The sequence below is a fragment of the Rhinopithecus bieti genome, unplaced genomic scaffold (assembly GCF_001698545.2).
Source record: "Rhinopithecus bieti isolate Rb0 unplaced genomic scaffold, ASM169854v2 scaffold_5835, whole genome shotgun sequence".
Taxonomy (NCBI): domain Eukaryota; kingdom Metazoa; phylum Chordata; class Mammalia; order Primates; family Cercopithecidae; genus Rhinopithecus; species Rhinopithecus bieti.
In genome coordinates, this window is record NW_016804861.1 from 82,068 (window position 1) to 108,863 (window position 26,796).

Sequence of the window (26,796 nt, forward strand, 5' to 3'; positions counted from 1 at the left end):
TAATGTGCTCTTATTTGGTATATCCTCTCTTGTGTGCTAAAAATCTAAATAATTTTCCCTGGGTCCAAACTCCTAGGGTCCCTAGTTATGCTTTCATAAGCAATGGCACTGGTTTAATGAAATGAAATAATTTACCCTCATAGGTAGTCTACTTCTATCAAGTAATCTAATGGAATTAAGTCCCTGGTTCTTAGACATTAAAAAATATATAGCAAACAATGAATCTAATGGTGCTAAATTCATGTGAATATATTACATCAGGCTATTGGTAAGGAGAGAAATCCAGGTCAGAATGTTATTACTGTATGTAGACAGATCCAAGCAAATGAAACTAGAGAAAAAAGGTAAGCAACTGTATGGTTAAGAATAAATTGATAAATAATAAAGTTGATATGTCATTTCTGTGTAGGAGATAAAAACAATCTCCTTGATGAGGATGGAGTAAGGGAAACTTTAGGAAAGATAAATTAAACAAAAAGCAAACAAACCCAAAATCTTGCAGAATTTGAAAAGAAGCAATAGACAATTAAAGAGGTTACTGTGTCAATACCTAAGAAAAGATGGAAATAATGTATTGGCAGTAGTTCTGAGATTATAGGTCACTGTATTTTTAAAGCTTTAAAAAATGTTGGGATTTCCAACAACTGTGGTCAGTAACTGTGATACCTGGATTTTGGTTAGTTATGAAAGTACAAACATGCAAAAGAAAACCAATAATTAATAATTTAGTACTATCTAGAGGCTAAGCACAATATTTATATTTTAGATACAAGATCTAACTAAACTTCAGAATAATGCTCTTGTTTTTTACCCAACTACTGCACATGAAAAAAAATTAGCTTCAGAAAAGTTAAATGCTTTGGACAAGATTAATAAACAGCAGGCATGGGGTGACATTGAAGTCCTTGAACTTAAAATGAAATATTTTTCCAGAAAATAAAATTTCCTCCACAGGAAAAATAACACTGTTGGTTATGGGATTTGTGTCTCAAGAAAAAAAAAAAAAGGAAATGTAGAATGATTCAGAAAGTGAGAGAACTGGAAGGATAACAAAGCCCAAGGCCCAGTGTTTTTTAGAGTAATGATGGGGTTCTTGGCATTTTTGTGGATGAGTTGTTACATTAAAGTGGTTGTGATTTTCCTTGCAGTTTAGGAGATCAAAAATTTTGAAGTAAGATTTTAAAATACAGATGACAAGCTTTGTATCTGAAAAGAAAGGCTATCAAGTAGGTGTATCCATCAATTAATGAGGAGAAACCAAGAAGACAGTAAAAGACAAAGCTAAAAGCAGTAACGAAGCTGATATAAGGTGACATGAAGCTCAAAGAAGGAGCAGATTTTGAATAACATGTCTAAAGCAATAGTTTAATAAATGCAATTGTTAACTTAGAGGAAGTAATAATGACCCCCATGGGGAATGGTACATGGTAGAATTCATAGCTTTCTATCATTCTATAGCAAGCTGCAGAAAGAGGAAAAAAGAATGTGCCATGTGGTAGACTATCAAAAATTGCTTCAGCAAAATTTCCAACCAAAATTGATCTTCCAGACCTTTCTCCACCCCTTTATCCTAAATGGGCTTCTATAAAATCCTCAGAAAATATAATATACAGAGAATGACAGTGTATGATTTCTGAGGATAAGTCATAAGAGTTAATACAGCTCACTGTTTCTATTGAAGCTTATTGTGGAATTTAGTACCATGTATAAGGAAGCCAATGCCATGTAGAAAGTTGGTATGTAAGTCTTCTAACAGATGGCATCAGCTAACATCTAAGCCAATGGCTGGCATCAACTTCCAGATTTGTGAGGAAGCAATCTTTAGATAATTCTAGTACCCAGTCTTTGCAATACCCACCCCAATGACAATGATCAGAGCAAAATCAAAATAAAATTGCTGATTTACAAAAATAAGTGTTGTTATTGATTTAAACTACTTAATTTAGGGTTAGTTTATTACACAGAAATAGATGACCAGTAAAAACTTTGAGTAGTGAAGATGAAAGAGCACTAAGAACTAAAAGTGCTGAAAGAACTAGATGTGAACAACAGAGAGGGAAAAGTTAAGAAAGAAATGAGAGCTGCTGAGAATGTCAAAACCAGAGAGACTTGCATTTTGGCTGAGGATAAGAAGAACATAGATCAAAGACATAGAGAAAAAAATGCTTGTGCAATATAGACTAAAATCCCAGAATTTCAGCTCTTGATAAAAGTCAGATTTTTTTCAGACAAAAGTGTTTTATCAGCATTCAAAATAAATTTACTGAGAAAATTATAGTGTCTCTTTTGGGAAAAGTAACCACTTCCTAGTCCAACTGTCTATACACACACACACACACACACACACACACACACACACACACACATATATATAGTACTTAATGGTTATTGTATATATTTTCTCATAGTTAAAATCATTAAACACCATCTTTGTATGAAAACATTGTATAGAGTTCAAAACACTAAAAATATACAAGTAGTTCTTGGTTTTGGGTCATAAAAACAAACTATATTAGGTGAGATAAAAGAACTACTGCTTTTCATTTATTCAATAATAGTTTTATTGAATTTTTCTAGCACTGGTCTTTATATATACCCAGTGGAACAATGAGTTTATTAACAATATTTCAAAATTTTAAAATAAACTGAAAATTCAAAATTATAGGATAAATTTACACATAATGCTATACTAATNATTTTATTTTATTTTATTTTATTTTATTTTATTTTATTTATTTATTTTTTGAGACAAAGTCTCACTGTTTCGCCAGGCTGAAGTGCAGTGGTGCGATCTCGGCTCACTGCAACCTCCACCTACCAGGATCAAGTGATTCTCCTGCCTCACTCTCCTGAGTAGCTGGGAACATAGGGACGTGCCACCAGGCCCAGTTAATTTTTATATTTTTAGTAGAGACGGGGTTTTACCATGTTGGCCAGGATGGTCTCGATCTCTTGACCTTGTGATCCACCTGCCTTGGTCTCCCAAAGTGCTGGGATTACAGGCATGAGCCACAGTGCCCAACCTAAAATTGCTTTTAAACCTATACAATAAGAATTTGATTGGGTTATTAAAGTAAGCCTGAACATGATGTAGTAGGTTGTAAAAATTTAGAATTTTTATTCACACGAATCAAATCAACATTCTAAGAAATCCAGTATGATATCTATTGAAAAGATGATGACACTTTAATAATTATGGTATTGTGCTTTTATAGCCAGCTTCTGAAACTGTAATATCACTATCACAGACAAGATACAATAATAAGGTTACCCACAGAGAAAAGGTAAAATGCCTTGTAAATTTAACTTTCTAGATTTTCATTTTCAAGTTTTTGTACTAAATAAAAGTTGAAGCCATATGTTCAGAAATGTTCCTGTATCTAAAAAATAAGCTTATGGCATTTCCTCATAAAACACATTTCTAAGTCCCAAGATGGAATAATTAGAGAGATGTTTCTACATGGAGTTCTATAAATTGTCACACCTGTTTAGTTGAACAAAGAATGAAAATATGCAGACTTTAACAGAACTCAAGAACTCATTAAAAGACTTGCACTTTACCAGCAGAAATTACTTAATATAGGAAAACGTCAGTCATTTTCAGGCAGCCATCAAGTGATTTTTAAATCACTAAAAATGACAAATTAGAAGTGGAAAATTATCACAATTATATAAGCAGTATTACTGCGATGTATAGAACATCTGTCACCAGTGATAGCCAATTCAACATTCTACAAGGGGAGCCAATTGATGCATTCAATACTACAAGACTAAAAGCAGTTATTACATTTTTTTTCACTTTTAAAACAAAGAAAGCAATCATGTAATTTTCAGTTAGTATAAAATTAAATACACTCTGAGTCAAAATAAGCAGGTATCACATTTTCCATATGGCCATTTGTAGCAAATCATACATTTCATTTTGAGAAACGATATATTTTCAATCTTTTTTTCTCTGTGTTAATAAAACATGGAGAGAAAGCTGTGATTCTTTTTGTTCTACACATGGCAGTAAGAATGTACAATACTCAAATATAACTCTGTGATTTCAGACTAAAAAAATTATGTCATACCTATTTCCAAATATGTCTGTCATAAGAGAATGATAATACTTTGAACTTCTTTTAAGATTAAGAACATCCCCAAATCTTGTACTCTCCTCATTTTCAAACATTTATTCAATACCTTATATGTGCTAGAAAACAGGGCCGTAAATTTGAATCGATCATATGCTTTGCTGTCAAGAACTTTGCAAATCAGTAGGAGGAGTAAAGGAAGTGGATATTTGCAGAAGTGAAGGAGAAGAAGAGAGATTTTATTCTAGAGAAGATACAAAATATGAGTGACAGCAGAGAAAACATGAGTGTATATGTCTTGTTCATAATACAATCACTAAGACTAGTTGATTAGAGCAAATGATTGGTTAAGAAAATATTGAAAAATGCTTATAAAAGTAGATAGACATAAATTACATAAACACCTGAATGCCATAAAAAGGATACTGAATTCGACTGTATTCACAAAATGGTGGAAAAAAATTGACTGAGAAGTTGTTATGCCAAACAATAACAAAAGTAGCAAAAGCTAAAGTTAATTAAATGCTTACCAAGTATTTTACATGAATTGGTTCATTTAGTCTTAAGAAAAGCACATGAAAAATGCTACTTAATTCTCTTTCCCCTTAAATTCACCCTCTTGACAGTGCTCCATTTACTGGTTTCCTCATTTATATTAGTGAATTTCATTTTTAAACAATTACCAAATTATAGTGAAGTCAGGACCACTTTACAAGAAATTGATCTTTATGACTAATTATACATAATTGATTTTAGTTAAATGTCCCAAATTACTGTTTCTACTTGAAAGGGCCCTGTTTAGAATCACTGAAGAATTGCTTGTTTCACTGAAAAACACATCAGAAAAAGTTCTGAAAATTAAAAAGAAAAATCGAGAGCAGAGAGAAAGGCCACATCTGAAATTTGCATATTCTGTTGGTTGCATAAGCTTTTTCTCAGATGAATCTCCTGTCAGCTGAAAACTACAAACAATGTATGCTTATAAAAACACACGGAAACTCTGCACCAAATTCCTTTAAGAATGGAACAAAACCAGGCAACAAATAGAATGCATGAGTCAAACTCAAACATTGTATCCAATAGAAGAATCACCAAATCTGAAGAACAGTGGAGCAGGACCCACAAATGGGCTGAACTAAAATGAACAGAGTCTCAGTGACCAGTAGGAGAATTTTGAGTCTACCCATTACATGGTAACTGCTACAAGGAAAGCGCAAAGAGATATTTGGCAAATAACTCCTTGGCATATATTTGGCCATAATATTCAAAAAGGTTGGAGAATTAAAATTCTGGTAGAAGGTTTTAAAATAAACTTGACAAGTGGATTCTAAGACTTATATGTATATGCAAAGGATCTAGAATAGTCAGAACAATCTCAATAAAGACTAAGAAACTGGAGGATTTGTTTTATAGAACCTCAAGTTTTGATATAAATACACACTAATCAAGAAACAGTAGTATTGCCTAAGGAAAGAAAAATAGACCAATAGAATAGAATAGAGATTACAGAACTAGACATATACACATATATGTTTAATTTATTTATGATAAGATGCCAAGCAAATCTATGGGTAAAAGAAAAGTGCCACATGGTGCTGAACTGTATTTCTATATATTAAAAAATCGAACCAACCTTCTATGAAATGCAAAAATTAACTGAGTGGATTATAAATCTAAACAGAAGGCTAAAACTGTAAGTCTTCTAGAAGAACACATTGGAGAAATTCTTTGGGATTTTGGAATATGCAAATGTTTCCTAAAGAAGGCAAAAAACATACAAAATGTGTTTTTAAATGATGAATTTATTTTATTAACATTGAAAACTTTTGCTCATCAAAGTACATGGAAAAAAAATTTTAAGTAGGCTGGATGCGGTGGTGGCTCCCGCCTGTAATCCTAGCACTTGGGGAGTCCAAGGCGGGTGGATCACGAGGTCAGGAGATTGAGACCATCCTAGCCAGCATGGTGAAATCCTGTCTCTACTAAAAATACAACAACAACAACAAAAATTAGTTGGGCCTGGTGGCACATGCCTGTAGTCCCAGCTACTTGGGAGGCTGAGGCAGGAGAGTCGCTTGAAAGCAGGAGGCACAGGTTGAAGTGAGCTGAGATCATGCCACTGCACTCCAGCCTGGTGACAGAGCAAGAGTCCATCTCAAATTAATTAATTAATTGATTAAAAGGTAAGTCAGAGTCAGGAAAAAATTATTTGTATGATATGCATACATGACAAGTGACTTCTATCCAGGACATATACAGCTTTTCTACATATCACTAATAAAAGACAACTTAAAATGGCAGAGTGAATGAACCATAATGGCTTTCAATGACTACAGGATATTATGGGCCTTATATGAATATACACAGATAATACCACATTATTAAATATCTCGTTGACATTTTCATGAATAAACCAGAGAAGCAAAATATTATATTGGTTTAAGATCAAATCATTGGACTCAAATAATTCCATATTATATTTCTGCCATTTCCTCAAATGGTAAAATAGAGATGAGATTAACTATTTTATTTACTACTTTATGGACTTTCTGATAAAAAAAAGAAAGGTGCATATTAAATAGTAGTTAAAAATAACCAAAGGACATGAAATTAGTATACCGAAGGGATAGCTGAACCCCCATACTTATTATAGCATTATTCATAATAGTCAATATATGGAATCAACCTAGATGTCCATCGAGAGATGCTTGGATAAAGAAAATGTGGTCTATATACACAATGATATGCTATTCGGTCATAAAAAGAATGGAATCCTGTCATTCCTGGCAACATGGATAAACCTATAGGATATTATATTAAGCGAAATAAGTCAGGCTCAGAAAGAGAAACACTGCGTGTTCTCACTCATAAGGGTGAACTAAATAAAATTTGAGCTCATGGAAGTAGTGAGTAAAATTGTGAGTATTAGATGCTGGGAAGGGTAGAGAAAAGGAGGATGGGGACAGTTTGGTTAATGGATACAAAATTATAGTTAGATAGAAGGAATGATTCATGGTGTTCTACAACACTGTAAGGTGAATGTGGTTAACCGTAATTTACTATATATTTTCAAAAAGCTAGAAGGGAGTATTCTGAATGTTCACAACACAAAGAAATGATAAATGTTTGAAGTGATGGATATATTAATTACTCTGATTTGATCCTTACATATTGTATAGATATATCAAAATATCACTGTATCCTATAAATGTAATTATTAAGTGTCAACCAAAAAAAGTCAAAAGGAAAAAATAAGTGTTCTATACATTGAACAATAAAAAGTAATTCAAATTGGTAGATATGTATATCTGTTTAATAACTTTAGCTAAATTATATGCTTTATTGAGCATTCAGGTCTTTTCATTTTATAATCAATTTACACTCTCATTTCTCAATACAAGCAATAAAGTTTCATTAGCATCTTGAGATCTCATAATTATCAGTAATTACTATTTATTAAGTTCTTAGTATACACAACCTTGTTGGTAGACACATAAACTATTTTGAGAAAATTTATAGTAGGATGGAGAACACTTGGAAATGTTTTGCCAATAAATCTATGGAGGATTCATCACAATGGAAGAAATTAATTGGAAGGTTCAGAGGAAGATTCAGTTCTTTATCTGGATGGAATATGGTAGCAAAGGAAATTGTTCATGTTAGTAATCGATACAGAGCCTCTGCTTTTAAATGTTGTGTTATTGTGGATTATACTGTGTTTGGAAAGAACAGTCACTATCAATGCTAGTAATTATCATAGTGACTAGAGAATCAAGAAGAAAAATGCTACAAAATGAAGTTTGACAATGTAAAACTAATAGCAACCCAGAACAAACTTATATAAACTCCTACCTATTCAATGCCTAAAAAATTATTTACATTATTAAATGTGTTAAACATTTGACATAAATTATCATTCCAAATTTTATAAATACTAAGCCTTAACATTGACTACACATGTATGCTTATCAGCTCATGTAACTCCATCATTTTTTAAAATTCCACTTATGAGAGCAAGGACTAGTTCAATTCTCTACATGGCAGGGGGTTATGTTAGAGATAGGGTTAAATTGACAGAGATTAATTTTCCAACCTCTATCAGAATTGAGTTTCAAAATAGGATTAAAGTTCAATTATTAATAATGAAAAAAGTTATATCTGATTTAGCTCCTGCCTGCTTTTCTTACAATGAATAAAATTCTATTCTTCATAAATTCTACCCACTGGTGAGGATTATGCAAATGGAGAAATATGTACTTTACATTGGAAAATGTTCTGTCTACCCTCTGATTTAAACTGCTAACTGAATGTCTTACACTATTCTCTACTAGTCAGATTGGATCTCTTGTTATATGCCCAAAATGGTAGCTGAAGTTACCATCACTGAATGCCATTGCAAAACCTTTTTAACATCACTCATCTTGGGTTCAAACATCCCAACATCCTTACAAATCAACATTCCTATCTTGAAACTAAATTTGTTTATAGTAGCTTTAATTTAGTCAAACTAAAAACAGTTTATTTTCTGACAATCACCTGTTTCTATATCAAATTCACATCTGAAAATGTGTCATTATCTAATAATGTATAGCATAATAATTTTGACATGTCCTTGCATTGATCAAAAATATACATTTAAAAATTTAGCAATAAATCTTATAGTTATAAAATTTGAATAAATCACTTTCTAATGGATGCATAAATCTTACATAATGTTTCAAATTTGGGATTACAATTAAGAATACATTTTCATGTGATTTTCTATTAGATTTTAATTCTTAATTTTACTTTTGTAATGTTTGAAATTGAAGTTTGACCAATGGCTAATGATTCTTATTTATACTCTATTTCACAATATTGGAGATACCTGAAAAATCAAGAATTTGGTTTTCTAAGGGCTCTTTAGTTTTGAAATAGTATTGGAATACTCTACACCATACTTATTTGCAGTCTGGATGCATTAGATGTGGGTTATTAAACTGCTGTAGGTATGACAACTATAATATTCCAAATGATATGAATTCCAAAATTCTGTTTGGAATGAAATTCAAGAGAAATGAGAACTTGACATAAAGGCTAATTTTATAATAATCACTGGTTGATAAGGCATTAAAAATATTAATTTTCTGTAGTTTTACTATGGCTCATTGGAACATGATATTGATTATGAATCTAGATTCATATATCCAGTAATATATATTAATATGCACAGTTGATCATGGTGGAAAAATATACATATACTGGTTTCTGAAGTTTTTAAGAAACCAATAATAAAATATAAGAAAATATGTATGAAATATAGAGATAGATGGTGTATTAGTTTGTTTTCATGCTGTTGATGAAGACATACCTGAGAATGGGCAATTTGCAAAAGAAAGAGGTTTAATGGACCTACAGTTCCACGTGGGTGCGGAAGCCTCACAATTGTGGTGGAAGGCAAGGAGAAGCAAGTCACATCTTACATGGATGACAGCAAGCAAAGACGGAGAGCTTGCGCAGGGGAACTCGTTTTTTTAAAACCATCGGATCTCATGAGACTTATTCATTATCATGAGAACAGCACGGGAAAGACGTGACCCCATGATTCAATTACTTCCTACCAGATCCCTCCCATAACACGTGGGAATTCAAGATGGGGGCACAGTTAAGCCATAACTAATGGATAGACATAGACATATTTTATACATCTTTTAAATGTGATGCTTCCTATACACTTTTGGCACAGTGTGTAGATCTCAAAATGTTGCAAAAAACAAAACAAAACAAAACAAAACAAAAGAAACAAAACCTACTATAGTTACCAAACCTTCACAGGGTAATCATTCTAGTTTGCACAGGATAGCACCAGTTTATGCTCATGGGGTAGAAGATAGCATATTGCTGAAGTATCTCGGATCTCTACAAATATTAAAATGCCATTTGTCCTGGATGTTTTAACCAAGTGCTATTATTTATGGTTGCACTAAAACAAATAGGGATGGGTTTGATAAATCACCACTTGGTATTTTATATTCTGCCATCTTCTTTTCCAAGAGTGTGAGATATAGAGTTATACAAAAGCAGAAAATTATTTTTCACATGAGGATAATATGGTAATATAACCAGTGATATCCCACCTCTCTTTTGCAATGCTTTCCAGACGCAAATTTTATTGTATCAATCATTCAAAGACAGCTTGTAGGACTCTGAAGACCCAAGCAGACAAAAGTAGGTAATTCCTCCTTATTTCAGTTGGTATGCTGAGAAGGTTACTAATAATGCTACTCTTTCAGCACAATGCTTCTGGACTGCCAGTGAGCTTGGTCAGTAGGAACCACAGGAAATTATGAGTTATGTCTATGTTATATATGAGAGGAAAATTGAGGATACTAGTTTTGTCATAGGGTTTATAGATAATTGCCTGTATTTTATTGCTATAGAGGTTTGGTCAATTATTGTATGGTAAAAACAGTGGTAACTATAGCTGTAAGATGAATAAGACCTTCCACCTACTTTTGTAAAGAAAGTTTTATTGATATAGTGAAATTCACAGTTATGTTTGTCTGTGGCTGCGTTCATGCTTCAATAGCAGAGTTGAATCACTATGATAGAGACCATATGGCTCAAGAAGTCTAAAATATTTACTATCTAACCCTTTACAGAAAAATTTGCCAGCCCTTGTTATAAATCTACAACTATTTACATATTTTACTATGCACTGATGAGCATTTCTTATTCTACAATTAATACTTACTTTTTAAAAAAATTAAGCTTCAAATTTGTTTCCCTAGAAAATTGATGATGAATATGTAGTTGCCCCTAGATTGTGTCACTATTAATGATCCACTGTAGGTTATTAGTGACATTACTGACTGTACAGAAACCAGAATGTATACATTAGTTGAGTAATCATAAGCATCTACTTTTTAAAATGTTAGTAAATATTTTAGAAGACTGTCTTCTGATGATGATTTAGGGGCATAAGCAGAAGGTCTTCTTACAGATCACTCTGTGAAGCACGGCTTTTCATTTAGATCAAATGACTGTCCCAAAATTATTTTTCTCATTTTTTATTGCAGGTTCCTGTGTGCATGCAAAAAGTAAAGTGATAGTTGTCAAAGTGTCAGCTCAGCTAGTAGATAATTTCATTTACAGTTAAAAAATGCCAGCTTGAGCTGGGCGTGGTGGCTCATCCTGTAATTTCACCACTTTGGGAGGCCAAGGCAAGTGGATAACTTGAGGCCAACAGTTCAAGATCAGCCTGGCCAACATGGCAAAATCCTGTCACTACTAAAAATACAAAATTAGCCGGCTGTGGTGGCATGCGCCTATAATTCCAGCTACTTGGGAGCCTAAGGCAGGAGACTCACTGGAGCTTGGGAGGCGGAGGTTGCAGTGAGCCGAGATTCACCACTGCACTCCAACCTCGGTGAAACAGTGAGACTCTGTCTGAAAATACATAAATAAATAAATAAATAATTTTTTTAAAAAAATGAGAACTATATTAATAAAAGCAGAAACTTCAAATTGATAATCAGTTAATTCCAATAACGGTTTGCTTTTTCCCTCCAATTCATTACATTAAAATAAAGTTTTGCAAGTTTATTCTGTCAAAGGCAAGACATCTGACAGCATTGGTAGTGCTACTGGGAATTTATGAATTCTGCAAGACATATTCAAAACTAAAGATATTGGTTCCTGTGGTGAAATTTTAAATACACATTTTGTTAAGTATGTGGCATAATACATTTTTTTGATCAAATATAGAAAAGTATGGAGCAGAAAATATAGGAAATGTATTGTAGTTCACACATAGTTCATATTTTGTTACAAATCGGTCATGATATTCACACAACTAAAATAAAAACTGTAATTGCAAAATTCACAAATAATTTTAAATACTCATAGAGTAACAGAACTAATTTGTCATGACAAAACTACTATTGAAAAAAGTGTAACATGGCATAATGTGCTTTTTTCTTGCTTCTTTTCATCAACATTCAAATTTTAGAAATGTTTAAGTCTCCAAAGAATGACTTTGAAAATGAATCTAAGGGTGCAGAGAAGCTTTGACATTTTAGTAATAGAATGCTCTACATTTAGCTGCATCTTGCTCAAATCAGTTTCAAAAATTTAGTTAAACAGTTAAAATAATTTAAGTACCAAAGAAATCAGTTTTGAACATTACAGTAAGTTGCACTTTTAAATAAAACACTGAAGTTTATTTCTCCATGACTCAAGAAAGACATTTAGCAAATTTAATAAGATTTCAAAAGTATACAAGATTTTAAATATTATAACAGTGCTTTGGATAGGTGGATTTGTGGGAAGCATTTGAGGGGGGCTCCTAAATTTCAAGGATAAACTTACATACTAGAGCATAATGGAAATAAATTGAGAGGGTTGACAACTTTGCAGCATCTAAATTTAGCCAAACATTCTAAAGAATAATAAATAGAAATCATTTACTTCATGATTATCTTGGAAAATGTTATCCAACAAACTGATTTTGAATAAGTAAAATATAGAACTCCTTTAAAAATATTTCATCCTTGAGGAGGTCCTTCACATCCCTTGCAAGTTGGATTCCTAGATATTTTATTCTCTTAGTAGCAAATGTGAATGAGAGTTCACTCATGATTTGGCTGTCTGTTATTGGTGTATAGGAATGCTTGTGATTTTTGCAAATGGATTTTGTTTTCTGAGATTTTGCTGAAGTTGCTTATCAGCTTAAGGAGATTTTGGGCTAAGTTGATGGGGTTTTCTAAATATACAATCATGTCATCTGCAAACTGAGACAATTTGACTTCCTTTATTCCTGTTTGTATATCCTTTATTTCTTTTTCTTGCCTGACTGCCCTGGCCAGGACTTCCAACACTATGCTGAATAGGAGTGGTGAGAGAGGATATCCCTGTCTTGTGCCAGTTTTCAAAGGGAATGCTTCTAGTTTTTGCCCATTCAGTATGATATTGACTGTGGGTTTGTCATAAATAGCTCTTATTATTTTGAGATGTTCCATCGATACCTAGATTATTGCGAGTTTTTAGCATGAAAGGCTGTTGAATTTTGTCAAAGGCCTTTTCTGCATCTATTGAGATAATCATGTGGTTTTTGTCGTTGGTTCTGTTTACGTGATGGATGACGTTTATTGATCTGCATATGTTGAACCAGCCTTGCATCTCAGGTATGAAGCTGACTTGATCGTGGTAGACAAGCTTTTTGATGTCCGCTTTGCCAATATTTTATTGAAGATTTTCACATTAATGTTCATCAGGGATACTGATGTTGTGTCTCTGTCAGACTTTGGTATCAGGATGATGCTGGCCTCATAAAATGAGTTAGGGAAGACTCCCTCTTTTTGTATTGATTGGAATAGTTTCAGAAGGAGTGGTACCAGCTCCTCTTTGTATCTCTGGTAGAATTCGGCTGTGAATCCATCTGGTCCTGGACTTTTTTTGGTTGGTAGACTGTTAATTATTGCCTCAATTTCAGAACCTGTTATTGGTCTATTCAGAGATTCAACTTCTTCCTGGTTTAGTCTTGGGAGAGTGTATGTGTCCAGGAATTTATCCATTTCTTCTATATTTTCCAGTTTATTTGCATGGAGATGTTTATAGTATTCTCTGACAGTAGTTTGCATTTCTGTGAGATCGGTGGTAATACCCCCTTTATCATTTTTTATTTCATCTATTTAATTCTTCTCTCTTTTCTTCTTTAGTAATCTGTTTAGCGTTCTATCAATTTTGTTGATCTTCTCAAAAAAAAAAAACAGCTCCTGAATTCATTGATTTTTTGAAGGGATTTTTGTGTCTCTATCTCCTTCAGTTCTGCTCTGATCTTAGTTATTTTTTGCCTTCTGCTAGCTTTTGAACGTGTTTGCTCTTGCTCCTCTAGTTCTTTTAACTGTGATGTTAGGGTGTCGATTTTAGATCTTTCCTGGTTTCTCTTATGGCCATTTAGTGCTATAAATTTCCCTCTACACACTGCTTTAAATGTGTCCCAGCGATTCTGGTACGCTGTGTCTTTGTTCTTACTGGTTTCAAAGAACATCTTTATTTCTGCCTTCATTTTGTGAAGGAACTCTTCAAGGAGAACTAAAACCACTGCTCAAGGAAATAAGAGAGGACACAAACAAATGGAGAAACATTCCATGCTCATGGATAGGAAGAATCAATATCATGAAAATGGCCTTACTGCCCAAAGTATAGATTCAATGTTATCCCCATCGAGCTACCACTGACTTTCTTCACAGAATTAGAAAAATCTACTATAAACTTCATACGGAACCAAAATAGAGCCCACATAGCCAGGACAATCCTGGGCAAGAAGAATAAAGCTGGAGGCATCAAGCTACCTAACTTCAAATTTTACTACAAGGCTCCAGTAACCAGAACAGTATAGTACTAGTACCAAGACAGATATACAGACCAATGGAACAGAATAGAGTCCTCAGAAATAACACTGCACATCTATCACCATCTGATCTTCATCAAACCTGACGCAAACAAACAATGGGGAAAAGATTCTCTATTTTATAAATGGTATTGGAAAAACTGGCTAGCCACATGCTGAAAACTGAAACTGAACCCCTTCCTTACTTCTTACACAAAATCAACTCAAGATGGATCAAAGACTTAAACATAAGACCTAGGATCATAAAAATCCTAGAAGAAAACCTGGGCAAAAACCTAGAAGAATACCATTCAGGCATAGGCACAGGCAAAGACCTCATGTCTAAAACACCAAAAGCAATGACAAAAAAGCCAGAATTGACAAATGGAAACTAACTAAACTAAAGAGCTTCTGCACAGCAAACAAAATTGTCATCAGAGTGAACAGGCAACCTAGAGAATGGGAGAAAAATTTTGCAATGTATTCATCTCACAAAGGGCTAATATCCAAAATCTATAAATAACTTACAAATTTACAAGAAAAAAGCAAGCAACCCCATCAAGAAATGAGCAAAGGATATGAATAGACACTTCTCAAAAGAATACATTTATGCAGCCAACAGACATATGAAAACATGCTCATCATCACTGGTCATTAGATAAATGTAAATCAAAACCACAACGAGATACCATCTTATGCCATTTAGAATGGTGATCATTAAAAAGTCAGGAAACAACAGATGCTAGAGAGGTTGTGGAAAAATAGGAATGCTTTTACACTGTTTGTGGGAGTGTAAATTAGTTCAACCATTGTGGAAGACAGTGTGGTGATTCCTCAAGGATGCAGAACTAGAAATACCATTTGATCCAGCAATCCCATTACTGGGCATATACCCACAGGATTATAAATTATCCTATGATAAAGATACATGCACATGAACGTTTATTGCAGTACAATTCATAATAGCAAAGACTTGGAACCAACCCAAATGTCCATCAATGATAGACTGGATTAAGAAAATGTGGCACATATACACCATGGAATGCTATTCAGTCATAAAAAAAAAGGACGATTTTATGTCCTTTGCAGGGACATGGATGAAGCTGGAAACCATCAATCTCAGCAAACTATCTCAAGATCAGAAAACCAAATGCTGGATGTTCTCAGTCATAAGTGAGAGGTGAACAATGAGAACACATGGACACAGGGAGGGGAACATCACACACTGGGGCCTGTCAGGGGTCGGGGGTTAGGGGAGGGATTACATTAGGAGAAATACCTAATATAGGTGATGGGTTGATGGATGAGCAAACTACCATGGCACATGCATACCTATGTAACAAAATTGCACATCCTTCACATGTAACCCAGAACTTAAAGTATAATTTAAAAATATATATATTTTATCTGTATATTGTATATCAAAAAGAAATTTAATAATATCTTCCTTTAGCAAACACTTTTTTAGAAATTAACAGAAACCTCAACATGTGTTCAGTGAAAATGTCCATAATCTAAAATTTCATGGTTAAGAAGTGCCAAATAAGGACATGAACAATTTCAAATTCATTGGTCATAAATGCAAGTTTAAAGAAAGATGTAAGTGATTTTATGGTGAAAAGCATATGAACTGTTGGTCAAATTCTTCTTATGCTATAAAAAATTTAGCAGCAGTATGATTTAATTGTATTAGCCAAATTGATTTATTAAACTTTACCATAAAAGTATTCAGTATATATAACTTCTAAAATTGTATGTTTCAAAAATAAAGGAAATATTTCACATTTAATTTGAAATACATAGACAAAATTAAAGTTATTTGTGTATATGTATGTATATATATGCATTTTTTACCTGAAAATTGTTCATCACATTCACAAATGAAACTATTTGAAGTAATATTGCTGCAGTTTCCATGGAAACAGACATGTGGTTGACACTGGCCAATTATTTCTGAGCAATTCTTTCCTATAACAATGAAAAAAAGTTTTTTTACATTGCATATCAATATCATAACCATCAATTTTCCCTCAATTCTTTAATAATGAAAATATCAAATTCTGACAAATGCAATTTCAGTTATGAAACCATGTTACGATGATGCATTTAAATTGAAATAAAAATTAATTTTGGCACTTTACATAAGTTTTTTATCTTCTGACCCCAGACTATAATATCCAAATATTTTTTTCTGGCTAGTGGTATTTGAGCTTTATTTTATTTATGTAATATTTTAAAATTTTAATTGTGTTTTCATGGTAGATAATATTAATACACAAAAGTACCAGTTTTTCAACATACACTGTTAGTATTGCAATGATAATTTACAAAGTGACACATTCAAATGTGTATTGTGTCTCAGCCTTATACCCTAGCCAAGGGAACAATTCAAAAGGAGAAATGGCTGCCTGGATTCTCAGAATATGTGCACAAACTTGCAAATTCAACACTTCTTTGCACTTGCTGCCACAGTAAATTTTCAAAATCTCACTTACACATACTATTGTGGTCCCACTACATCAGTTAACACAGCCTTCCATAACATGCTCATTCTATGCATATTTAATCATCTTATAATACCCTTAGTAGAGGAATGTGCTTTGGAAATCCCAGGCATAGCAAGTGGACAAATGTTGTTACAAAACAACAGCATGTAATTTGGCAATATGTTTTTTTCTCAGTTTAATTAAGCTCTTAATTTAATTTATGAGCAGTTTTTGCCATTATCATTGATGTCTTTCAAATTCCTTATATACTGACATCCTTGCCTGACTAATGCAGAACTCTTTTTTCTTCATTTGCCTCCAAGCAACCCTAAACATAATGAAAATATAAATAATGAAAATATAAATAAAAATCATGTTTCAAAAAGTTTTCCAAACATAAAAACTAAATTAACAGTATAATGCTCAATAGTCCATGCCGTAATTAAAACTTAGGGAGTTTTACGAGCTGAATTGTGCCCACCCAACCCCACCACATTCATATGTTGAAGTCCCAACCCTCAGTATCACAGAGTATCTATATTTGAAGACAATATATTTAGAGAAGTACACAATTAAGGTTAAATAAGGTCAGTAGGATGCGTCCTAATCCAACGTGACTGGTCTGCTTTCAAGAGGAGAACATTTACACACAGATACATACAGAGCAATGACAATGTAAAGACACAGGAAGAAGATAGCAGTCTGTGGCCANAATATTTCACATTTAATTTGAAATACATAGACAAAATTAAAGTTATTTGTGTATATGTATGTATATATATGCATTTTTTACCTGAAAATTGTTCATCACATTCACAAATGAAACTATTTGAAGTAATATTGCTGCAGTTTCCATGGAAACAGACATGTGGTTGACACTGGCCAATTATTTCTGAGCAATTCTTTCCTATAACAATGAAAAAAAGTTTTTTTACATTGCATATCAATATCATAACCATCAATTTTCCCTCAATTCTTTAATAATGAAAATATCAAATTCTGACAAATGCAATTTCAGTTATGAAACCATGTTACGATGATGCATTTAAATTGAAATAAAATTAATTTTGGCACTTTACATAAGTTTTTTATCTTCTGACCCCAGACTATAATATCCAAATATTTTTTTCTGGCTAGTGGTATTTGAGCTTTATTTTATTTATGTAATATTTTAAAATTTTAATTGTGTTTTCATGGTAGATAATATTAATACACAAAAGTACCAGTTTTCAACATACACTGTTAGTATTGCAATGATAATTTACAAAGTGACACATTCAAATGTGTATTGTGTCTCAGCCTTATACCCTAGCCAAGGGAACAATTCAAAAGGAGAAATGGCTGCCTGGATTCTCAGAATATGTGCACAAACTTGCAAATTCAACACTTCTTTGCACTTGCTGCCACAGTAAATTTTCAAAATCTCACTTACACATACTATTGTGGTCCCACTACATCAGTTAACACAGCCTTCCATAACATGCTCATTCTATGCATATTTAATCATCTTATAATACCCTTAGTAGAGGAATGTGCTTTGGAAATCCCAGGCATAGCAAGTGGACAAATGTTGTTACAAAACAACAGCATGTAATTTGGCAATATGTTTTTTTCTCAGTTTAATTAAGCTCTTAATTTAATTTATGAGCAGTTTTGCCATTATCATTGATGTCTTTCAAATTCCTTATATACTGACATCCTTGCCTGACTAATGCAGAACTCTTTTTTCTTCATTTGCCTCCAAGCAACCCTAAACATAATGAAAATATAAATAATGAAAATATAAATAAAATCATGTTTCAAAAGTTTTCCAAACATAAAACTAAATTAACAGTATAATGCTCAATAGTCCATGCCGTAATTAAAACTTAGGGAGTTTTACGAGCTGAATTGTGCCCACCCAACCCCACCACATTCATATGTTGAAGTCCCAACCCTCAGTATCACAGAGTATCTATATTTGAAGACAATATATTTAGAGAAGTACACAATTAAGGTTAAATAAGGTCAGTAGGATGCGTCCTAATCCAACGTGACTGGTCTGCTTTCAAGAGGAGAACATTTACACACAGATACATACAGAGCAATGACAATGTAAAGACACAGGAAGAAGATAGCAGTCTGTGGCCAAATCAAATCGATCTCAGAAGAAAACATGCCTGCCAAACTTTGACTTTTGGCATCTAAAATTGTGAGAAAATAAGTTTAGCCATCCAGTCTATGGTACTTTGTTATGACCGCTCTAACAAAATAATGCAGTGAATATTCTCAATTGTTTTCACAATTCTACATAATTCATTATCTTCTCTGATTTTAAAATTGAAGTAATTATTTATAACTAAAGTGGCAAGTGGAGTATTCTTAATGTTACAAAAATAAGTAAGCATTGTTTCGATATTTTATAGTGCTCAAAGTTTAATGATTTAAAGCACCTATGGCAGAAAGAAAGAGAAAGAGAAAGAAACAAAGAAAGAAAACGAAAGAGAAAGAAAGAAAGAAAGAAAGAAAGAAAGAAAGAAAGAAAGAAAGAAAGAAAGAAAGAAAGAAAGAAAGAGAAAGAAAGGAAGGAAGGAAGGAAGGAAGGAAGGAAGGAAGGAAGGAAGGAAGGAAGGAAGGAAATCTTGAGTAAGAAGCAAACCATTCTATGCAGTTATAATAAAAGCACTAAAATAATATCCCATGAACTACGAATGCATACATGCAAATTAATATTCTGACACATGGTAGAAATTTTCTAACCAAATATTCTTTAAAACTCTTTGGACGGGTGAAAATGGATGCTTTAAAGACTGTCTATTAAATTGCTTTGTCATTCACTCCAAACCAGCAGTTTGAGTGTTTTCACATTTTCTCTAGTCTGCCTTAACTTTAATCACCTGATATACCCCAGCGTAAATCAGAGGTATAACTTGCATCTTCTATCACCAATGCCAGTACAGTCAAATGATAATTTGATCCACGTTATAGAGACAATATATTCAGTGGCTATTATTGGTATTAATTTCTATAATGATCTTGGTACTGAGCTATCAAGTTCAAAATGAGTATTTGAAAGATTGGATTAGGTGAATTTTACAGCCTACAATGGCTTAGTGAGGTCTTCTATTACATCGTTTTTTGTTGTTGTTTTATTTTATTTTTAGACGGAGTCTTGCTTCATTGCCCACGCTGGAGCGCAATGGCGCGATCTCAGCTAACTACAAACTTCACCTTCCGGTTCAAGGTATTCTTCCGCCTCAGCCTCCCGAGTAGCTGCGATTACAGGCACCCGCCATTATGCACAGCAAACTTTTGTATTTTTGTAGAGACGGGGTTTCACCATGTTGGCCAGGCTGGTCTTGAACTCCTTACCTCAGGTGATCCACCCACCACGGCCTCCCAAAATGCTGGGATTACAGGTGTGCGCCGCCTCGGTGCCAGACCCCATTACATCTTACCACACAGCCCCTTTGGCTCCTGTGGAGTCAGCCTCAGGCACATGGGAGGAGGAATCCCCCTAAAGCCTGCCTAACACAATTACAGTTAAATCCCTGCAGGTGATCTGCTCTAGACATATCTCTGCTCTAACCTTCCTTCCTCTTATGACCAAAATACATACCAATCTGCTCTTTTCCTATTCTATTATTATCAGCCGTGTCAAATACTTCTGTTTGTTAGGTCATCGTGGTCTTATTTCACTTGTAACTCTCCACGCCAGGTCTGTCAAACTCTCTACATTCTTTCACAAGTTTCCAAGGTTTAAATGTTCTCTACATTTTTTTCAATCTTTCTCTTCACTTTCCTCCGATGACCCCAGATTCCTCTAGTATATTCTCAAGTAGAGAGAGTTTTATTCCCTTCAAACCTCGCTTTAGCCTCAGGCAGCATCATTTACATGTTTTTTAGATTGTCTTTCCTCTGGCTTCATTACTCACCAAACATCTTTTTACAACCTTTCCTGATTATTGCCTCTTATTGAGCTTATCACAACTGGTTATTAATTATAACATCTTATTTTCATCCTTGTCACTACCAGCTATAAATCAAGGTTTGGATGCCATACCAACATCCATTTAAAACATTGCTCTTGGATCACAATTATCTGTTCCTCTCCAATTCTGCCAAGCGACTTCAATGACTTCCCTTCAACCATAGTTCCTTAACTCTCTCTACTCAGATGCATACATCATTTTCAAGTTATCACTTATCTAAATATCATAATCTTGGGAATTCATTCAGTGACTAAAAGCTTTTATATTATTCTGATAATCTTATGTTTTAATGTATGAGACATTAAGAATGGATGTTGGGAAAGATATACATATAGATATTTCACTATTAAACATGTTTCTAAGAACCTTCTTTCAATTAAGCAAAAAGCTTATTTTGGAGGATCCCTGATAGGATTTGTATATGTCCAGAATCTATATTTAGCCAAATCTAAGGAATCTATTAAAATTTTTAAAATGCAGTTTGATTTCTGTAAAGTAACCGTTTATAAATTTGTTGTGTTTATTTTAAAATTATATATTTTAAACAATCTTACCTGTAAATGGTGGGTGACAGACACATTCATATCCTTGCTCATCCCAATTTCCTCTTTTATTAATGCAACTGCCATCATTTTTACATGGTTTAAAAGAACATGCATCAAGTTCCTGGCAGTATTTTCCAGAAAATGGAGGCTGGCAATGGCAGCTATATGTCTTGCTCCAAGCTTCACTAAGACATTTACCATGACCAGAGCAAAATTCTGAACTCAGAGATTCCTGGCAGAACTGCTGTTTCACTGTCACATTTAGTCGAAGTCCCAGTGAACAAGGTGATGGACCACTTGCCATAACTGTGATAAAATAATGTGTTCCAACACTCAACCACTTAGAATTAACAGTGTGCATTCCTTTTAGTCTGCAACCAAAAAGTAACTGATCTTCCGTTGTGGTATTTTGCACACAGCCAATGAAAGATGTTTCAGAAACATTCATCAAATTTATTTCTGGAAATTGAAGAGATGGTTCAGAAGAAATTACAAGGATATCTCCTAATTGAATTTGCAAAGGGCAAATCTGGGGAACAACTTGATTGCCTGAAGTATCTATTTTAGTGTTTACACCCAAAAACCAGCAATCTCTGTAGAAGTCCAAGCAGATGTTTGCTGTTAGTGTCCAATTTACCACATGTGATGAGGGTTGTGGATGCCATTCTTCCACCAATTTCCGTCTACATGTTTTTCCATTTATAAAAGAACTGTGAAAAACCATGAGGCTCAGAATGACAATTGATTTGTCAGTCATTTTTGGGCAACTGTATTTTACAGTTTATCGTAAAGAATTGCTGCAAAATAGTGTTTTAAGTATTGCTGGAAATTTCCAAGCAAAGTTGTTGTTAGGGATTCCTGGGAAATGGAATTGGCTTTTTTTCTGTCCCCAAAGTAGCTTTGATGACAATGTGCTTTGATGGAGAAACGGAGGAATTTGAATGTTGTAAATATTCCTTTAAACAGAAAAAAAAAACATACATTGTTAGTGAAGTTTTCCCTAAATTACTTAATAGTATAGAAAATGCTAGCTCTTTCTGTAGATTTAATAAGAGCCTACACTGCAAAGATGTCACCAGCAGCTGGGGACCTTCTTTGGGAAAGAAGGCCAAGAAAAACATGATCAAGATATGTTGATCTGGTCAAGCTTTATGTAGTCACCTGATTTTGAAAAGTTCTGATTTCATGACATAATTAAGTCAGCAACTTACTGCGGTCTTTTGTATTTTCTCTTTACACCAAGCTTCAATCTAATCGAAACACAGCACAGCCAAGATTCGTTTACAGATGGTTTCAATTTTCCTGGGATCTAAGCATTCCTCTTCTGATTAGTTTTCAAAAAACACCTTTAAAACATAGACGAGTAAAATCATTTAAATATATTTTCATGTAATATTTTATATAAAATAAGCCTTAAAATGCCTGACAGTGACAATCATGTTCCTTTTATCCAGAGGATGGGAGCTCCCATATATATATATATATTTCTGTTGTGCAAATGACCAAACCTGGAATGAGTCTTCATCAACTTCTGTAAGAATGGTGGAAGTTGTCAGATAAAGAGGGAAAAGGAGGTCAAAAAGCAGTAATGAAAACATTATAAGTAAAACGCTAGTAACTGAAAGGAGGGGTCAGTCCATCAATTCTGTTGTTCCAGAGGGCAAGAAAACATAAAGGATTTCTGAGTTTAATATATTGACCTATTTTCTTTAAAGGTAACTACCAATTATTGAAAGTTTTCTCTGTACAAATCACTCTACTACTTGATTAACAAATAAACTGCAATCCTCACAATAAAACTCAAATTTTAAGAAGAAAAGTAAATAAGTTCAGTGAAAAAAACGTGTTCTTTGGATGTCAGTTATGTTATTCATTTAATGTCCTTAGGCAACCTGAGATTTAATTATCTCCACTTTCAAATAGGTACACTGGGGAGAAGTACAGCTAATTAACAAGGTAAGATTGAAGATTGAATGACTATGTAAACATATATGAGTCACTCAATAAATAGTAACTTTTATTTTTGTTATTGTACAATTTCATCCAGCAGGTAAGTGGTATATGTTGGATTAAAATTCAGGTTTGTGAGATTCAAAATGTCGGCATTTTCTACTGTACTGTAAAGATCAATTAAATGCTGTTAAATTATGTTATGCCATTATATAATTTATTTGTTAATTCATATCAAATCTTTACAGTAAGTCTAATATCTTAATGAGTAGTCTAGATCAGGCAGAAATCAAATTTTAATTATAAATTACCTCTTTGCAATTTCAGTTCTACATTTTAGAAATCTATGAAATATAAATTCATATGTGACATGTAACACAAATATGCATATAGAAAGATAAAATACAACTTCCACATGATTAAACGTTCTACATAATCATGTTAATTTCAAATATATTAATCACCTTGTTAATTTTATAGATTTAAATTATTAATCTTGCTAAAGGTTTTAAAAAATAATTCAAACAAGTATATTTGAGCTCAATCTATGTACAAAGCAATATGCTAAGTACCAAGATTCATCAATAATCAGTTGGAATAAGGTATCAATGGAAGGAATTAAGAACTCAGTGAAGGAGACAGATCATTAGACAAGCAACATCATCAAATTGCTATCAACAAAATAGTCTAATTGTCTATGAGACATGTAGCAAGGACATTTAATCCAAGCTAGGAAACAAAATCTAAGCTAAAATGATGAAATTGAATCACCTGGGAAAATTGCCAAAGGAAAAATGTTCCAGGAGAGAGCATCTGTCTAAAGATTTTGAGGCGAATGTGACACTGGATGCCTTTAAGGATGTAAGAGAAGTGGAGCTTTCTCATCAAAGAGGGAAAAGGAATTACAATTAAAGATAAGCACTCGATTTAGGAAGAGATTATATCAAGAAGTAGCAGCCATTATCAGTAAAGGAGCTCATATTTTATCTGAGAGCAATGAATAGCCTCCTGAAGATTTCATATAGCTGATTAACAAAAAAATAAAATAAATCCTCACTTAACTTTGTCCATAGGTTCTTGGAAACTGCGACTTCAAGCAAAACAACATATGACAAATCAATTTTGTTCTCTCTTCAATGTTACAATGAAAAAACAGAGGAGGAAAAAATGTTATTTGAGGATCAACATGTTGTGTGTGGTTTTGCTTAAAGTCACAATTTTGAAGAACCTGTCAACTACATTGAGAACTCATTATAATTTAATAGTATTAGTCTAGTTTCAAGGTGAGGAACATATTGGTGAGTGCAATTAAAAGAATTGAGACACTTGTGCAGGAGACAACAACATTAAAGTAGTGAAATAATAACGAAGACTGATTAGTACAGAGGCAATACAAATATAACACTGGTGGGAGTCCATAAATATTGAAATAGTAGAATTACTACATCTCCAACGCTGTTGACCTAAAGAAAGAGAATAAAATCCAGGAAGACCAGTTAGGGCAATGAGATGGCAAGGAAGAGGGGAGAAGTCTGATTCACTTAAGCATACACTCAATTTAAGGTCTGAGTGATTTTCTCGCACAAGTGTTCAGAAATCACAAGATAGAAAGTGAGGTTTTAGAGAAAGATACAAATCACTAGGCAATACTGAAATACTTTTGTACCTGTAAATCACAAATTTACAGTAGTAGCAACCTGCACAGGTGTATTATTTTCCCAGTAGCTTAGTTGAAAAGGATACACTAAAGATTAAATAGCAAATGAGTTAAACACAGTCACAAATTTATTTCCACATGTAAATGAGAAGAAACAAATTACATTTGCATTGAAGCAAAATTAGGCCTGTGTGACATTTTTAGACTGACTGCAGATGTGAGCTCGCATTATTGTGGGGCTAATCCCATGCTTCTTAGAGCACGCTAGGTCTCTAATTATTGTGCATTTATGTTTTCAAAGAGAAAGTGGCTTGATGCATTGCATTTCCGCCTGGTAAAAATTTAAATAAATGAAAATAGCAGCAAAGGAAAAAAAAAAAAACTAATAGAAAAACATTTGTGAAGTCACTGTGTATCTATACATGCTGAATACAAAATGCTTTGGATTTTATTGGGAACTAGAGCAATATAAACATAAATTTGAAAAAGGCGATATAATTTTGACCCAAAAGGTATGATGCTATGTGTCTCAGCTTTTCATTTATAAAGACATTCTTCAAACCCTGTCAAAATGGCAAGCCAAATGGCCTTCTCCTCAATTCTAAACACACATATTGATTATAATGTATTTAAGAGTTAAAATGAGGAAGTAATTTTATCCCAGGTGATATTACCATTAACATCTTATAAATTCTTGAACCAAGAAGTCCAGAAAGCCAGTACTATGATGGAGACATTGACAGCATTGCACATAATTACAACCATAACATCCCTTGACAGGTTACATTAGCAGAAAAAATATTTCACAGGAAAATATGTGTAATTTCAGATGAATATGAACTGTATCACTTTTATAGTACCTTTGTAGTTAGGTTATTCTAACAAATAAAGCCCAACTTAAATCCAGTAGTTAAGAAAACATGAACAATATTTCTTCCTTTCACAAATAGCTGTCGTCTTAAATGACATCTTTTAAAAAATAAAGGAATAGGTTTAAACAAATAAATTTTATATAAGCCAAAAAATAATTTGAACATAACATGCTCATTATAATAGTTGGCATATAACAGGCATTCAATTAAAGATAGCTGAGTAAATATTGGAGATGACAGATATAATTTATTTTTATTTGCACTCAATAGACAATATTATGAACTGTGGACGCCTTTAATAAGCTTGTAGTTGATTCTATATACCTGGTATTTTTCATGTTTCACTTCTTTAAGGACTATGACCTCCACAATAAGCAGCTTTTTATTTGTATGAATTATACATTGTACTTTCAAAACATATACTAAGAGGAAAATTAGAAGAGATAAAATTAACAGATACAAAAGTTGTCATAATTTATGCTTGTTCTCTAGAAAGTAAGCAACAAATTTTACCTACCACAGATTGGACTAAAATTATAGGAAGGGAGTGAAAATGTGTGTTTCAGAAATGCTAATATAGCTACCAGCAGTATGAATGATGAACATTTTAGCAAGGAGACTAGAAAAGGGAAAAAATGGTAAATTTTAAAATAAAACTGAGATAGAGTAATGGAGAAGAGACAGCTGATTTATTCATTATTTTTGAAGGGAGTAGTGACTGACTTTATCGATTATGCACCTACTATGTGGGAGACACCAATCCTTCTTTAGTCCACTGTCTTGGTTATGACAATGATCCTGTGAGGTAAATAGTCATAGCCCCATTTTAAAAATGAGAAAATTTAAGTCACCATAGTGTCTGAAGAA

At 33.2% G+C, this 26,796-nt stretch overlaps 1 protein-coding gene across 1 annotated transcript; it reads right to left on the reverse strand.

The window, feature by feature from the left end:
• Positions 1–10,205: 10,205 nt before the first annotated feature.
• LOC108528749 (protein eyes shut homolog) lies at positions 10,206–22,796 on the reverse strand. Its single transcript, XM_017870736.1, has 3 exons — positions 22,662–22,796; positions 21,460–22,406; positions 10,206–16,416 (listed from the first exon to the last, which is right to left on the reverse strand). Exons 2-3 carry the CDS (start codon positions 22,205–22,207, stop codon positions 16,208–16,210), a joined length of 957 nt encoding a protein of 318 aa, XP_017726225.1. The 5' UTR covers positions 22,208–22,406; positions 22,662–22,796; the 3' UTR covers positions 10,206–16,207.
• Positions 22,797–26,796: the final 4,000 nt, after the last annotated feature.

Coding starts and splice junctions, on each gene's coding strand:
- LOC108528749 (XM_017870736.1), bottom strand. CDS start 22,207: ATGACTGACAAATCAATTGTCATTCTGAGCCTCATGGTTTTTCACAGT. Junction 16,417..21,459: donor CTGTCACCCACCATTTACAG/GTAAGATTGTTT, acceptor TCATTGTTATAG/GAAAGAATTGCTCAGAAATA.